This window comes from Manis javanica, chromosome 13 (assembly GCF_040802235.1).
Source record: "Manis javanica isolate MJ-LG chromosome 13, MJ_LKY, whole genome shotgun sequence".
In the NCBI taxonomy this organism is placed as follows: domain Eukaryota; kingdom Metazoa; phylum Chordata; class Mammalia; order Pholidota; family Manidae; genus Manis; species Manis javanica.
In genome coordinates this window covers 62,956,712-62,974,327 of record NC_133168.1, presented here as the reverse complement: position 1 = coordinate 62,974,327, position 17,616 = coordinate 62,956,712, and the positions used below count along the sequence as shown (strand labels likewise).

Sequence of the window (17,616 nt, the reverse complement as noted above, 5' to 3'; positions counted from 1 at the left end):
AAGCTTCTCCCTGCGGCTCCCACAAGCTCTCCGTGCACATTCTACAGCCCACCGCACTTTCAAGCCCACATATTCAGGCTCAGCTGGAGTTCGGCAAAGTCATGAGTTGCTAGGGAGGTAGCTTGTCTCCCCATCAGCAATAGTATAAGATGTGGGTGGGGACGGAAGACCTCACGGATCACAGGCAGCAAGGGCCTCAGCCATCTTGGCCCTTTATGGCCCCCAGGTGGTCCTCCTGGCCGGGCCAAATCCCTCTGTGAGTCTGTGTCTGAACCGAACTATCGCTGGGGATGAGGTATAATATTTGTTCCTGAAGGAGGCGGTAGTTTGGTTCCTCTGTTTAATAATGCTGATCCAGAGAAACTCAATTTAGCCGAAGGAGCTCTGCTCTTTTTCAAGGAAGAATAAAACAACAACTATTTGAACAGAAGAGCATTGGTTGAATGTAAGTCATATTCACACTGCCTAGCTTGTGTCTCAGCTTTCAAGCAGAGCAGATTGTAGGATAGTGTCCCTGATGGCTTCCAGGGAGCATTTTCCTTCTCTGACTGACTGTGCGGCTCTGTCTTCCCACTGGAGTATCCTATGAGTTGGGGCATAGAAAGGCTGAACCACTAAGGACGGCTCACATCCATCCATCCCCTGCACTGATTACTTGGAGGCCCTCATGACTTAACAGGTAATCTGCCTGATAGTTGGGGGTATGTAGAAGCTTGAGGGGAAAACTCCACCCCAAAGTCCCAATGTAGTTGTATTAAAACCTCCCTGGGGTCACAGAGTCTTCAGGTCCGTCATAACAGTGTAGCGTCTTCCACACCCACGCAGTTTGGTAACAGGAATGACAGCAAAATGAAAGCTACCACTTTAAAAAAGCCAAACTCTAAGCCCAAATAAAGGGTTTCTTTGGCTCAGCATAACCTGGGGGAGCAATCAAAGGGTTAACTGCCATTCCTGAGTTGCAGGGCCATTTCTGACCAATAGATTGATCATATTAGCACATAGAACCTATAGATTAGTTCAGCTGAATATTTTTAGAACTTTAGAGAAAAATCCATCTGGAACTGTTTTGAGCTGCAGCATAATGCTGTCAAAAGAAGTCTGAGCAAGACAGTTTGTTAGGCTTGACTGGCACCACCGGTTGTCACAGACCTGTTACAATCAATTGTGTTATCCATCCTTCCTCTTGTTCATTTTGTCATATGCAGAGGAGTTGCTAGGTTTTTCCTTTCTTTCATTTAAACTGTGGTTTGTGGCTTTCACCTGAGAAAGGAAGGGCTTCCAAATCCAGCACCCACCTGAAGAGATCAAATCTGTTCACTAAATTCAGTTTTCTTTTGTCACGGTAGAAGTACTCAGATTGTGTGCTGATCACGGTCAGCACAGGGCTGTTGATCCCGGTCTGCCCTTGCCTCCCACAGGAGTTACTGTGCCGCCCAGAGTCCTCAGCTTCCCCTTGTCGTCACTGCCTGAGCTCTTTGGCAAAACACACGGAATTCAGTCTGTCATGACGCGAACACACTGACCTTGGGGCCACAAGACCTGAGCTTGAGCCTCGGCACCACCGAATAGATGGGTGTCACTGGGCAGGCTTGTTCCTGCATTTGGCATATGGGGATAATAATTTCTGCCTTACAGGATCAAAGCAATAGAGTCAGATGACTGAAGTGAAGGTGCTTTGAAAATCACAAAGTTGGGACTATGTTAGTTCCAAGTCCTAAAGGATGTTATAGACAATGGGGACCTTAGCTGTATTCCTATATTACATTGCAAAGGTGGAAAAGGAGATATGCTCAAATATAATCATAATGTATTCAGTCATAAACCTATACCTGGAGTAAAAAAGGAAAACGTGTGTGTGTGTGTGTTGAAAAGGCTGAAAATTGTGCCAGCAATGGTTTCTCTCAGGGCCAGCCTTAGATTAAGTGTACCTTCAAGGCCTTACCAACCTCTCTCTTATTTTCAGGCCCGAAGGCCTCAGGCTGCCCCACCATGCCCCAGGCCTCTTCCCAAACCTTTGCTTGCTGAATGCATGCTTTCAGGCAGCTTTTAATCATTCCAGAGTTGAATCAGCCTGGAGTAGGTATGGAACCAGAAGTTAGGGTACATGGGTCTAGTCAGATCAAAATCAGTATTGTTGGATTTGACATTTTTATTTTATTTTCACACGTGCATTTAATGAATGTTTATTAAACATCTACTGAGAGCCAACATCTGGTTTAAATTCTGACATAAGAATCACAGGTGGTGAAATGTTTTGTTAGGCATGCATAGGGTTTAAAATTTTCAATTTAGTTGCCACTATAAAATTTGGAATATTTTACTTCAAATTCTTGATTTGTCTTGCCATTAGGTATTTTCATTTTTATGAATGAAAACTTTTTATCATATTAAAATCAATATGGAACCTAAATATACGAAACAAAAATTTAGGGTCTCTGGTTGACACTGGCCTCACTGTGTGAGCCCTGATCCTGGGGACCTTCTTTCTACTTGCTGGCAGGTTGCCTATAGCTCAGGTACCCTAGAATGGGCTTGGGGGGTTTCAAGCAGAGGGACATGGTCTTGCTGGGCACAGAGAGTTCCTCTAGGGCAGGGCAGAGGGCTGAACCCCAGGAGGATGTTCCTCTCGCACATGGGTAAGAACCACAGCCTGACCAGGTAAGTGGGGTGCAGAGACTGACTGAGATTTCAGATTGACAGCAAGGTCTACTGACCCAGCAAGTTAGGGAAGGGCAGTAGTACAGTGGTTGAGACCAGGACTTTGGAACCTGACCCACTGGGTTTGAGTGGCCACAGGGGAATAACCTTAGCCAAATCTCTGTGCCTCAGTGTCCTCAGAGATACAGTGAGGATAATAATAGTACCAACCTTATAGTTGTTAAGAGATGCTTGTCATTGAGCTGTTGCATGCACGGTGCTTAGAACAGCACTTGGCAGGTAGATAGCGCTCAGTAAATGTTAGCTGTCATCAGTCAAAGCAGGGGGCTGAGATGGGTGGACATTCTGGACTGGCAACCTCTCTGGTGCCCCGTTTTATTATTTATTTATTCTCTATGTTATTTAAATATTTGTTTGAAAGTTCTTAAGTGGGATGGCTGAGTGATTCTAGGAGAAGAACACTGGTGGGTGAAACTGTTTAAACTGAGGGTGTTCCAGAGCTTTCCTGTGCCAGCTGACATTTACCTTCCAGGATTCGTGTCTGAGATCATAGAACCTTAAACTAACACATATCCCTTTTCAATTTCCAAATGGTGTGATTGCCTCTTGAAGAATCTCTTACAGATAAAAAGGAAATGGGGAGATACCACAGCCTTTGGGCCATTTGATGCAGACCCTTCCTTGGGGAGCCTCTGAGCAGAGACCAGATGGCTGGAGGGGATGCTGATGGGGCCATGTGATCCCTGGCTTGGGTGGGGCTTGGCCCCAGCAGCTTTTCCTGCACACCACTGTGATCTATTCATTTGCTGGGAATTTGATGAAAACTCATATTAAAATATTTCTAATTAATTCCTGGCAATGCACATGGTAGTTGGAGAGGCAGCAGCAATGGGGAACTTGTCAGTTGATGCCAGCTATGGCAGGAGCTGGAGAACCCAAGCTTGCTGGACTGGTGGGTGGCCATTCCCTTCTCAGCCACTGTGACTTGGAGTAAACCTCTAACACCCTCACAGTGGAGCAAAAGCCTCACATTGTACAGGCTGCACCATTATCAGTAGGGTTGCTCAAACATACCTCCTCTGATCTTTAACTGAAACAGCAGATCCCTGCACCGTACACTCTCCCTGAGACACACAGTGGGACATCTCTCTGGTGCATACAGTGTTCTACACCTAGTTACATCTCCAGTGATATTTTGTTGCCTCTAGGAGGGTGCCATGAGCAACTGACTGTGTGGCAGGCCCATCTAGCTCTAACATCCTGAAAACCAGCATGGAGATATGAGTCAATCAAAGTTTATGGCTCAATTTAGACTCAGAGAAATCAAGCAACACATGGGAGCTGGTGTGTCTCCAATTCAGCTGCCCTCACAGACCAGGCAGGGAATGTGGATGCATGGCATAGGCACTAGAAAGAGGTGGAGCCTGTGGACTTGCAAAGTGTGCCCTGCCTGGAGGCATTCTACTTACAACTATCTCTAAACTGTGGTGTGGGCCAATAGCTTTAGATCCCCTAAATTAGCCAGATTGTTAACAGAGCACCTGCAGCAAAATTACAGTACCCTCCCAGCTTCCATGTAGACTTCCTGCTCCTGTCTAAGAGTAGGGTGATCCTGAAGCTAAGGTAGACCCACCTGGATACAGCGGGAGCTGACCCCTTCAAACTGTAGTGGGGTCATTGGTAACATCTGTCCTTCTAAGGTGCTGATGCATGATCACACTGCGCATTGTGTTGGCTGTGTCATGGATGGTGCATTTTAAGAGGACATTTGAAGATGGCTCTCTTGGGAGAATCACAGGCCTTGGTGCAGATCTGCAGTGAAATGGTTTGAAGGAAGGGCTTTTTCTGCTTCTCCAGTCATCTGACAGGATGACAATGTGGATGCTGGGCAGGACTCTCATGAGACCCTCGGAAGATGCTCCCAGGCTATGATGCCCCCGTGTGGTCGAGGACAGAGAGTAGCTGGATAATGTCAAGGCAGAGGCACATAGTCTTAAGCCAGGACTCTGTGGTTTCCCTCTTTCATGCCCCTTTGAAGTAATTTACACTGACTATCCTCCACCCTGCCAAAAAAAACCCACTAAATATCTTTGCTGTGATAACCTGTGATCAGAAGAGACTCCAGGAAGCCAGGAGTTTGATGATTTTAGGGAGATCTCTGCACCCTAAGATGAGAGAAGGGGGCTGAGTCCTACAGGCATTGCATATCCTCTCAATGGGTTGACAAGAACACATTTGAGTAATCTACTAATCAGTAATAACTAATCATAATTGCCTAGTAAAGGAGAGATTGTACCAGTTTTTATCCTCACTGCATCATTAGGACATGAACTGTTCTCCCATGTGTATCAATTAATGTTAGCCATTCCATTAGCAAAATGAAAATCAGCATATGTTGAATGAATATGATTGACTCCTTTAACCAATAAGGATGAATTCTCTATGTTTTATGTTTACCGGGAAGTTCTTTTGATCTAAGAAAATTCAAGTGAAATCCTCTAAACCTCTCCCCAATCTGTACAAACCATTCTGGTAGATGTCATGAAAACCCTTTCTTCTGAGAACAGGCAACCGTTAACGTTTCTTTGAAGAGGAATTTGCACCAGTGCTAAAGTTCACTCAAAAGAGCAGCAAAAACGAGTGACTTTTCAGAGCAGACCCATTGCCTCCGGAGCACTCTTTCCACTTTATTATTAGCAGGTTTTGATGTTGTCTCACCTTTCCCTGCAAAGCAAAGGACTGTCATAAGCTCTCATATCCTTGCCTCTCCCAGCATGGCCCTGTGATTTCAGGAGGTGCTGGAGGAGTTATCATTAGCGGTGATGGGGTTTCCTTACTCACGTGTATGTGCTGTGCTCTCTCAATCCCAGGCCGGGTTCAGATGCTGCCCCAGGCGGTCTGTCTCCTGCATGCGCTGCTCGAGAATGGACACACCGTGTACGTTCACTGCAACGCCGGGGTGGGCAGATCCACCGCCGCCGTCTGTGGCTGGCTCCAGTACGTGATGGGCTGGAGCCCGAGGAAGGTGCAGTACTTCCTCATGGCCAAAAGGCCAGCTGTGTACATTGATGAAGATGCCTTGGCCCGGGCAGAAGAGGATTTTCTTCAGAAGTTTGGGAAGGTCCGTTCCTCCCTATGCAGTGTGTAGGTGGCGGATCTGCCTCTCCTCCCTCCCAATTTCCTTAGAAAGCCTGGGGTGATGTTAGTAAGATGACCTAGATATGAAGATTCTACCTTAACTGAAAATACTTGTCACTGGCTTCTTTGAAATGTTTTATAAAAGAAGCTGTGACTGACACATGAGAAAAAGCCACCAGCAGTTGGGCTGTACCATGTTCCAGCATCAGACGGAAAGGTAATGCATGTAGCCCTTGCTGCCTGCAGGCAGACCAGCCCTTTAAAGCTGCATTTGTTGTGTTATGCATTCATGGCTGCACTTTCCTGTTGCGTTGTGCCCTGGCATGCAGAAGAAAAGAGGGAATTCTGTAGATTTCATGAATTGTGTGTGTACACACACGCATGCGTGCACAACTTTTTGTGCTGAGTTGAACTGAAATTACAAAATGAGCCCTGGTCGGTTGCCAAAGAAGAGAAAAAGAGTAGAAGCCCGGACTGTGACAAAGAGCTAGACGTGCCCCCGAAGCGATGGCTTTCCAGACTTTGTGGTTGTGTCCTGCTTCCCAGTTGCTCAAGTCCATACCAAGGCATCACTTTTTCTACCCACAACCCTGAGTGCAACCAAAGTAGAGTCTTTCTCTCTATTTGTTTTAATTGAGGCTTAATGAGCATAGGTAGCTTGCCCGAGTTCTCATGGCTAGTCAGGGACAAGGTGGAGTTTAAACCCAGGTTTTTCTGACTCAGTGCTTTTTCAGCACAGCTTGTTGCTCTGCCAGCATGATAGAGGATTCAATTTCTCTCTAGCAGGATAAAGTCTATTTTTCTGTAGAAGTTTCCTACAGTGAGAAATGGAACGCTGTTCTGATTAGTTGCCAAAGAATTTAGGAAAGTAGTTATGATTTTTGTACAGCCTAATTTAAAACATGGTAGGCAGTCTCAATGCCATAGTGGCTTGAGCCATAGCTCATGAAGGAGCTGTGTTACCATAAGAGTCGAAAATGCCCACAGATAATTATTCCACAGTTTAGGAGCCATCATGGTTCAGCCCTCAATTCACTACAATACACAGTTACCGTGCCTCCAGAATATGCAAATCAGTGCTCCAGGTTCAATAGGAGATACAGAGATTAACAAGACTGCCTTTAAAAAATTCATAGTCTATAAAATAGCCCTGTGTTCAGTCAGTCGTACTGCAGGAGTGAATAGGAGTGAATGGTATGCTAGACTAGGGGAAGGGCACTAACTTTTATTGAGTGCCTCTTACGTGGTAGGTGCTTTATAATCTTACCCGATTTCATCTTCATTGTAACCTACGAGGGAGGTTTCATTACCTCCATTATGTGGATGAGGAAACTAAGGCTCAGAGAGGTTAAATCAACTGTCCACTATTGAATGGTGAATAAATAGACAAAATCAGATGCAAAGCTAGGTTTGACCTAATGCCCATCCTTTTTCTATTAAACTGTGATGCTTATTTATTTTTCTCCTCCTAATCTTCCATCAGTATTTATTGATAAATATGAGAGATTCTAATTTTGGAAGTTTGGGGGATCAGAAGGATGCGAGGTGAGTTCAGGGGCTGTCAGAGGAGGGAGAGATGTCTTACAATGGTGGGACTTGGGGGAGGGTGGCTTTGACTTGAGCAGGGAAGGCTCGAGAAGACAAAGACACATTTCTCCCAGTTTTAAACAGTTAAATTTATAAGTCAGTATTGAATAATGTGAAATCCAGCTTCCTTGGCTAGAAATACCTAGAGATAACTACTGTATTCAAGTAACCTATTTATAGTGATAATGTATTGTGAAAATGTAATCTTAAATATGGAATATTTCTAATTATACATGTATGTGTGTATATCTATAAATTTCTTTAATGTCTAAGAATTTCAGCTGCATAATTTCTACCACAGAAAGACCTTTTTGGGTGGATTTTTTCCTTTTTGCTCTAAAAGGCAAAACCAGTTTAAGGCTATTAAAGAATGTCTCGGAATAACCTTTCTTGGCCTCAGTGAATCAGATGTCCAATGTGTTTCAAAATCACCTGGAAGTTTTGCCAAATAAAAGCATTAAAAATGACCTCTGTGTACAGAACGTTTAAAAATGTTATTAATTCAGTCTGAAATCTGGAAGAACAAACTGTGTTTCCTTATTTATGAAAGAGGCAGTCAGCAGAACTTAATTGTTTTTTCCTTGTCACTCTCACTTTCTCATTAGCTGATCAGAATTGGCAGTTACAGGACAAAAGGAAGTCAAAGGTGAGGGTGCCACCAAGAAGTGAGGATGAAATCCTCAAGAGTGTGTCAGAGGTGATCATAGCGCATATTGTGCCATTCGCTGCTTGCCTCTGGCATTCACAAAACTCACCAGTCATGTGTTTCTCAAAGAAGATCATGAGATCTCACTCATGGTAAAGAAATGTCCAAGTAAGATTACTTTCTTTAAACATGAAACATTGTTCCTCAAATATTTTGTGTGCCAAAATTAGGAAACATCTAGAAATAGATGCTCCTTAGACCAATATTAAGGTGTGGGTGAAAACCAGTAAGAAATCATGATGAAAATTGTTAGGACTGTGGAAATTACATGGAAGTAGTGGAAAGAAAGGTCTGAAGGTAAGTTAGACAGGAAATGAGAACTGGTGACATGTGAAAAAACACCAAAGAGCTAAACATATAGTCAGTTTCTGCAGACATTAAAACTGGAAGTGTCTTTAGAGATAATATAGTTGAATTCCTTTATTTTACAGAGAAGCAGAGACACCAGGCAACTCCTATGGCAGAGTTTTAGCTGAGGGCCAGAGGAAAGGGGCAAGCTAGGAAGGTAGGCCAGGGTGTTTACTGAGAGTCAGTGAGTGGTCGGAGGGGAATTTCTGGATGAAAGCAGACAGTATAGCTAGCTGGTGGAGAGGAGTTTGGGGTGGAGTGGCTAATGGGAGCTGAATTAAGAGAAGAAAATGGTTAGAATGAGGAAAAGCAAAGCATAATGAAATTTCCAAAAGAAGAAGAAGCATGTTTCTTTCTATAAAGGTAATATTGGGAGGGACATTGAGAAGCAAGGTATGATTGTAGAAACAGGTGGGTGAGCCAGGGTTAGGTTCCCAGGGGAGAGGGTCATGCTAAATATCCACTCACTCCCCTTTGGGCCTAGATCGCAGTAGGAAGAGACCAGGTAGACATGACGTGCTGACCAAGTCAGGGCTAGGATGTGCACTGGTTTGTTACCTGCTTGGAAAAAAAGAAATCTGATATAAGATGGAACTAAGAATAAAGAGGGAAGGATTGGTGAAGCTGCCTCTCATTCTTAAAATAATAATAGCAACACTAACAACTTTGTCCTTTCCTCCCCGAACCCATTGCTGCAAAAGTCTTTCTCCATTCAGTTAATGGAAACATATTGTATTTGATCAGGTTCAAACTTCAGGGTTGTTCTTAACTCCTTTTTTCTGACATCACATTCAGTCTTTCAGGAAAGCCTGTCACTTTGCCTTTCAAAATATCTATAACCTACCTTCTTTTTACCTCCTGCACTGAACAACCCTGGGCAGAGCCAGTGAGATCTCTAGACTGGTTTCAGAAATAGCCTCCTAACTGGGTCCCCTCCCCGGCCCCTGCTTCTCTCAAATCTACCCTCACCCAGTGACGAGGGTGACGTTAGATCACCTCCAGTGACTTGCCATGTCACTCAGGGCAGAGGCTGAAGCCCATCCAGACCTACACAGCCTGGTTCCCTGTCCTGTCTCCAACCTCATCTCCTGCTGCCTCACCCCTCACTCTGTTCCGGCAATGCTGCCTCTTGTTTCCAGTGTTCCAGGCATGCGCCTTGCACTTCAGGGCATTGCACTCGCCCTTCTCTCTGCCTGGAATGCTCTTTTCCTGGTGTGGAGGCTCTGGACCAGCCTCCACCCCAGCCTTCCTTCTCATTCTCTGCTTTATTTCTCTTCATGGAACTTATTACTGACCAATATATCACATTAATTGCTTATTTGTTTTATTATCTGCATCCTCTCACTACAATACAAGCTTCACAAAGGCCCTTGTTTATGTCTGTTTTGCTTGGGGGTGTATCTAGAGGGCCTAGAACCGAGCCTGGCAGATAGTTCCGCAAGTGAAGGATGAGAAGAGCTGCTACCCGTTGAGTGAGACAAGCCCCATGGGCTGTTTCCTAAGGGCTTCACATGTATCAGCTGATTAATCTTCCCAACAAAACCATGAGGTAAAATGTTACTTTTTCGAGTTTACAGATGAAAAAACTAGCGGTAAAGAGAAAACATGAACTTATTCTTGGTCAAGTCAGACAGTTTCCCCTCTGGTTTGATGGCGTAAGCTCCAAATGAACCACTCTGTATAAACTCTGGAGACGCTGCGTGTATTCGTTTGCTAGGGCAGCCATAAAAAAGTCCCACTGACTGGGTGGCTCACACAACAGAAACGTGTTGTTTTACAGTTTAATCTGTTCAGGCCTCTCTCCCAGCTCCTGGTGGTTTGTTGACAGTGTCTGGTGTTCTTTGGTTTGTAGAAATACCACCCTGACCTCTGCCTTCATCTTCACAACACATTCTCTCTGTGTGTGTCTGTGCAAATTTCCCCTTTTTATGAGGATACCAGTCACACTGGATTAGTGGCCCACTCTCACCCAGGATGATTTATCTTAATAATTACCTCTACAAGGACCTTATTTCTGAATAAGGTCACATTCTGAGGTACCAGAGGTTAGGACTTCAACATATGAACTACAGGGGACACAATTTAAGCCATGGCACTACAGTAAACAATTACCTGAAGACTGTGGGAAGTGAAAACTCCAGGCAGGCTAGAGGAGAATGGAAATTTGGAAGAAGGAATGAGAATGGGCTGAGTTTCCCATTTTTATAGGTTGAGCCTGGTGGCAGACAGTGGAAACACTGACAGAAAACCCTCTCGTCCTCCTCATCCTTGGGTCAGGAACTCAGAGTCGAGCAAAATTGCACATTTCCCTAGTGGGGGAGATTGGTTCAGGCCAAACCCTGTGACTAAACATGGGCCCCAGAGATACACAGAGCAGTTCTGGGGGCTTCTGGGTAAAGTGTTCTTATGATTAAGAAAGAACTGCACAGGCAGAGATGCTCTTTCTTCCTCAGGTAGTGGTTTTGTGTGGGTATGTGATCCAGACTAGTGGAACCATCTTCCTACCACCTGAGAATAAAGCCAACACAGGATGGAGAAAACAGAACTGATGAAGCTGGAGTTACTAGATAAGTTAACTGGTAAGTTCTTGACTTCCAGCTGTGTCTGACTATTTGTGTTTAAACCAGTGAGAGTTGGGTTTCCTCTTACAGCTGAAGGCTCTAATTGGTACACTACCAATATGTTAAGTTATAGTTTTAAAAACAGTATTTATTTCTGTTATAACTTATGGTATTAAAATGTATTCTGATTTCTGATATCACTTTAATAGCTTATGTTATATATTTTACTTCTACTGGGACAGTGGCCATCAGTGATTTTGCTACCACTGGGTTTCAGAGAATAGTTAAAAGGCAGATGAAAGTCTTGAATAATGATCTCCATATTAAAATTCTGTGACAGAGAAAAGTAGTTTGTAGTGGGTCTATTGGACTTCAGAGCATTTATGTATTTGTGATTCTCAGTTACTGTCCTTTGAACAGCGGTTCTTAGCAACAGAAAGCCAAAACACAGAATGGGGAATATTGAAAGCTCTCCATTTTTCTTGGCAATAAACATACACTCCACAGAATTATGCCTTCAGATAATCTCCAAGCCTTATGTGGGCTAGGTAATCTTACTATCCAGCCAAGTAGCTAGTTAAAAATGAGGTGGACTGGGATGGTTTGAAGTTTATGACTTCTTTTCCCTATCTTTACATAGAAATTATCCTGAGTATTAAGATTTAAAAAATAGAGGAAAAAGAAAATAAAAAAGTAGCATGTAGAGGAAGAAACAGTAAAAATAATGGATTATTTGCAAATGGAGTCATTAGCCCCTGAATATATGAATTGATTTTCTCATTTTAAAAGAATTCACAGTAGAAATTTAAATATAAGAAACTTTGAAAGATGATTCATATGATAATGTTCAGTGTTGCTAGCTGTATACTTATAAACTTGGACCAAGTTTGTATCTGATAAAACCTTATGTTCAATCTCCAACACAAAACACATTCAAAACATTCTTTGGTTGAATAATGAGCTTTTTTCTCATGTAAGACCATTCAGAGTCTACTAAAAATGTATTTGTATATTTCATATCATTGGTCTGCTACTGAGCAGTTCTTTAATCTACTTCTAAAGATGTCCCTTTACTCCTGTTTATCTTTGATTACTTAGAATTAATTTAGTGTCAACATGAAATATGTGGTTAGTACATTAGAGTAGGCATGGAATAGTTGAATGGCTAAGTCCTGGGCTCCTGTTTTTAGCCAGAAGATATGATGGGATGTCCAAGAATCTGTCCAGTGGGGAAAAAGTTTTAAGCTCAAATACAATCTTGAAGTTCTCATTTGGCCTCAAGGACAGAAACCTAAGAACAAAGTTCAGAGACAGCTTAAAGACTTGTCAGGCAGGCAGAAAATGTGGGGCCATTCTAGGAGACAGGAAGAATTCCTGTACTAACTGTATTAGGCATTATACCAATATTACTAAAGGAAATATTACTTTAGCATTCAGTGAGTAAGATTGCTGTCTTTTAAAACCTGAACTACAAAAATTAGTATTAAGTGATCTGGCACAGTACCAAAGTGGAATGGATTACCAAGGAGAAATTCACAAGAAACTGGACAGTGAAAGAATAAAGAGCTGGACCTAGAACAGAGCAGGTAATTCTCATTGTCACACCTATCAAGGCTTTCATCAGTTGCTAGTAAGAAAAACTCAGAACTCCCTGAATGTATTTCAGTGTGCTATATATAGTGGTTTAAGAAAATGGAATATAGTTTTCATTTGATAGAGATCCTTACTGTTGCCTTCTTAAAGTTAAGTGACAAGTCCAAAGATGGATTTATGGGCCACTTTCAGTGAAGATTTTGTACCCATTGTGGACAACAAACAAGGTAGGCACTCTCCCATTTCTATAGAATGGTGTTCAAACAAAGCTTAGCCTGCCCAGCCCTACACATGTTTCAGGGGCTTAAGCCATTTCTGTTCATCATGACTACTGACATGTTTGGATATGTTTCCATTTGTTTAGTTTTTATTTCAAAAGTGTTCTGCTTTTTCTGTTTTATTTCCTCCTTTAATTTTCACTTTTATGACTTCCCCCTTACACGAAAGAGCATTAACTTATATCCACTGGTCTTTATCCCTTCTTCATGCTGACATTATTACAATTGTAATTATGAGATGCTTTAGATGTATTTATTTTCCCTTTTGTGTTCCTATCTTTTAAAAATAAGTGCAGACATATGTTTCATCGCCGGACTTACAATTACTACCCAATCCCATTTTTGCTTCCTTATCTCTCCTAACTTGCATTGTAATTGAGAATTTTAAGCTCAGTGACTCTCAAGGCTCTGATGGGTTCGTTACTGCCCACCTCCCCAACAGTACTGCATCTCCTCACTAGGAGTTCTGAGGCACAGCTTTCTTTCCTTCAGTTCATCCATCAACTTACTTCTGAAAGCATCTTTCATGCTGAAATACCTAATCTGCTGGTAATCCTTCGTACCTTTTCTGCATTGTTGCAGGTGGATTTCTATCTTCAAATTTCATATGGTGATTTCCATTCAGGTGTCAGGAGGAATAGTGTGTTTGCATTTTAAATCAGCATTTTCTCAATCATCATCTATACCAATGACACCCAATCTCAACCTTAATTCTAAAGCTCTTTCTTGAGCACCAGACCCCTATGTCAAAAAATTTTTGAACACTTTTATTTGGACATATTCAAGGATATCTCCCAAACTCAGTATGCCACAAACTGAAGTTTTCTTTCTTTTGTCAAATCTCCCATATTCTCTCTGTTGGACAGACAGGGGTGACACCTTCCCTCTAGTTGCTCAAGTCAGAAAACTGAATGTCATTTTTGTCATCTCCCTCCCATTTACCACCTTTCTAATCACTCAGCAAGTTCTTTCAGTGATACCTCCTAAATGACTCTTAAATTTGTCCACATTCAACTGCCAGCTCTGACATAAGGTATTAAAGTATCCTGGCTGATCTTCTATCGCAGTGCTTACCTCTTTCCAGACCATTCTTGATAATGCTACCAGAGAAATCTTTCTAAAATTAAAATGTGATACTATCTCTTACTCTGTACTTCTCAATGGCTCCTTATTGTTTCCTTGGGAAAAAGTAAAAAGGTTCTTATTGTGGCATATAAGACTCTTTATAATCTATACCACACCTTTCTCTCCAGTCTCTCTTGTCATTCCTATGACCACCCCCTAAGAGAATATTCACAGTGAATTACTTAAATGTTCTATGACCTTTTTACCTTCTGGTTTTGCACATGAGCTTTCCTCTGCCTGGCATCCTTTTTCCTCCCGTCTATGTCTGGCTAGCTTCGACTCATTCTTTGGGTCTCCACAGTCACTCTCTCTTAGGTGTCTCCATGAGTCCCCAAGTTTGCTCCTCCTAGATATTTTCAAAGGACCACACATTTGCTGCTCTTGAAGCATTGAACACACTGTATTGTAACATTTTAGGTAGGAATGGTACAAAATGCTTAGCAAAATAGGCTTCTGCACATTCTCAGCTCTTATTTAAGCCAAATACTCTGGATCCTATGCTCAGATCTAATGTATATTTTAATCCAGGAGAATGAAGAATACGTTTCAGGAGAACTTTTATTTCATGTAAGTTAATGAGTGGGGTATTATTTACTAAATAAAATATTATCAAGGGCTTTGTTTTGTTCTGTTTGTTCTGTTTTGTTTTAAGCACTTGAATAACTACTTCTTTATATACTACTAGTATTCAATTATATTAAATCAACGAGTACCGTATCAACATCAGAAAGCCATGATCCTATAAAATGCTATATTGCATTTTCAAACCAGTCTCTTGCTGGAAATTGCACTTATTCAATTCCCTTTTGGTTTGTCATCATAGGCTAATACTGATGGCCTTCAAAAAAGAACAGCCTCATGAAATACGCTGCTATATGTACTAAGAATATTGTTGATTATACTACATGGCACAGTATTCTCCCGGTGAGTGATCCAATGGAACAAATTTCCTTCTGGCTCAGGAATTAAACACAGTTGTTATTTTCCTGAGCAATAAAATAATATGTAACTGTGAAGCTTGCAAATAATTGTTTTCTCAATAACAACTTGGATTAAGTAGTACAAGTTTCTTGAACTAAATTTCTTGGCCTGCCTTGTATTCCTACTCATTTTTACCTCATTCTCTAATTTTTCTTACTTATTTTGAATTTTATTTTCATTTTGGTATGTTTTTTTATCCATTATAAAATTCCTTTTGGAGGAAGAGAGGTATAAATACATACACAAATTAGATAGTTTTCATGTTGAATCATTTACATAATATAAAAGCTAAGATTATGAATACTATTGGTACAAATGTCAAGAGGTGAACTGTCATACCTGTGTCAGGGTAAAGTTCTGTCTTTTGGAAGTGAAGATACTCTAAAAATAATACCATCCCTTAACTTTCACCTCATGGATGCAAATATCAGAGGATTGTCTCAAATCTGCCAAATGTCTCCAGGTGTGTGTGTTAATTTGATTGGCAGATGCATTCTTATGATCAAGCAAGAATGAACTGGAATTCGGATCATCATCATACATTTTCTGGACACATAGAACAATGTAGATGGAGGAATGTGATTTTCTTTACTTTTTCTCATCCAATTATTTTCCTAGTCTGCATAATTTCTCTTATAATCAATGGAGTAAACAATCAGACGTGACCACCTGTTCTTCCTCCATGTAGTCTGTTGAGCATATAAACAGCTGCAGGCCTCAAAGTTATAAATGAAATGAAAACTAAAAGATTAGGCAAGGCTAGTGACATGTTACATTTCAGATGTCTGAACAGTGGAATTCTCTCTCCTAGGGAAAACTGAAGACTTGATAGTATCGTTAGTAATCACCAGTATTCCCTTGTGAAGTTAACACCAAAATTAAATTTTTTTTCTACTTATAGTATTATTGTTTTCTCCAAGGGTAAGCTGACATTTTAAATCATTACTTAAAAAGATTTCTATTTCTGTACGCAGAAAAGTTTTCAGTAGTTTTAATATAGTAAGCTGACAATTAGAAAATGGAGGTGAAATTCTTTGGAGAATATGGGATCATTCATTTAGATAAAGTAGCCTTGTATGTATTCACTGGCAAGCAGTAATTGGAGTTGTTTAAAGACAATTTGTTTCATTATTTAGGTATTTAAATAGTCCCGGATATGCATGAGGAATAACAACTGATAGAAAACAAGGCTCTTTTGAAAGGTGATTTTAAAGTGTCTATGAGCAAATGTCCAAGTTTAATTAGATGCATGTGCCAATATTCTTTCTCCAGAAATTGCTTTCCCAAAAATATTTGTTTGTAGTACAGAATGCATGTTATCCCTTGGTAGTCTTTTTTTCCCCAGATAAAAGAGAGCTTTTTGATTGTCATTTTTAATGACAGAAATAGAGTGTACATAAACTAAATCCACATTTTAGGCAGGTGTCAATCTTCCTGCGGCTCATAATAGAAATATTATCAATAAGATATTTTGCAAATATGAAAGAAGGAAAAACATGGCTTAGTAATAGTTCAAGTGAAAACAATGTATTTGAATGAGCCAGCTCTTTGCTGTTGCTGATAAAAAGGCTAACAAAATGAGGGGCTGATTTATTACATATAAAAATACATAAATGAACACTCAGATCCTGACCACAGAAAGTACAGTGTAAAACTTTTGCTCTGACCACTAGTCAGTTAAAGGTTATATTCAGTTCTGCCAGCAAGTTGGAAGTAGTATATGGGCATTTACAGATTAGACAGTTTTCCAAAGAGGATTTCTGATTTCCTCAGAAGTGGAGCTGGAGAAAACAAGACCCACAGATCTTTTTTGTACTAATAATTTTATCTTTTGAACAATTATGCAAATGCTTACTATCTTCCAAGTGTTTGCTCAGTTAGTGCCCACAGCGGCTTTGCTCCGTGGGTGCGATTATCAAAATGTGTAGAAAGGAGCTTAAGAAGATTCACTTTAAGAAGAGAAGACCATGGAAAGAAATTTCACTTTCAATGTTCGAAGGATTTGGAGAAAAACAAGGCCATTATGTCGTACTTGGTGCTCCAGAGGGCAGACCTAAGATTCCGTTAGGATTTGCTGGGCGGCAGCTTTCACCTGCTTTAAGGAACAGCTTTCTAGAGTTGGAGAATGGGAAGACACATTCTTTGCAAGATAAGGAGCTTCTCAACGCTGACTTATTTTAAATCAGAATTTGAAAAACTCCCCTCCAAAAATGTTTTAAAAGGGATTGGTTACTGGGAAGATTTGAACATATGATTTCTGAGGTCCCTTTCAAAGTTAATGATCTATGCTCCCAGTTACTGATTTATGACAATTTAAAATTTCCTCTTTTCCCTTGAACATTAAAAGCTACAAACTAGTATTTACCAAGGCAACCCCAAGGACCCGGGAGAGAAGTACCGAAGTCCTACAGTGCTCAAAGAGAAAACTGAATGCTCAGCTAGCTCTTGCCACTTCCTAGTGACGTTGGAGAAGATGGGGTAATGGAAATGTGCAGCCTAAATAAATACATGTTGCTAGCAGAGGGTGTCACATTGTGTGTGCAGGGAATATTAGAATGACTTATCTCGGGCCAAATGGAATGAGCTGTGGACGACTTCTTCAGTGCGAAAAACTTTAAAGGAGAAAGAGGGTCCTAGCCTC

At 41.3% G+C, this 17,616-nt stretch overlaps 1 protein-coding gene across 3 annotated transcripts in view; it reads left to right on the top strand.

Annotated features, from left to right (window-relative positions):
• The window catches only part of EPM2A (EPM2A glucan phosphatase, laforin), a 72,727-nt gene extending 64,877 nt beyond the window's left edge, over positions 1 to 7,850 (top strand). For all 3 annotated transcript variants that reach the window (XM_073219712.1, XM_073219710.1, XM_073219711.1), the window contains one exon: positions 5,529 to 7,850. In XM_073219712.1, coding sequence (XP_073075813.1) covers positions 5,529 to 5,727 — 199 coding nt within the window. In that variant the 3' untranslated portion in view covers positions 5,728 to 7,850. The remainder of the gene's footprint in view (positions 1 to 5,528) is intronic.
• The last annotated feature ends 9,766 nt before the right edge of the window (positions 7,851 to 17,616 follow it).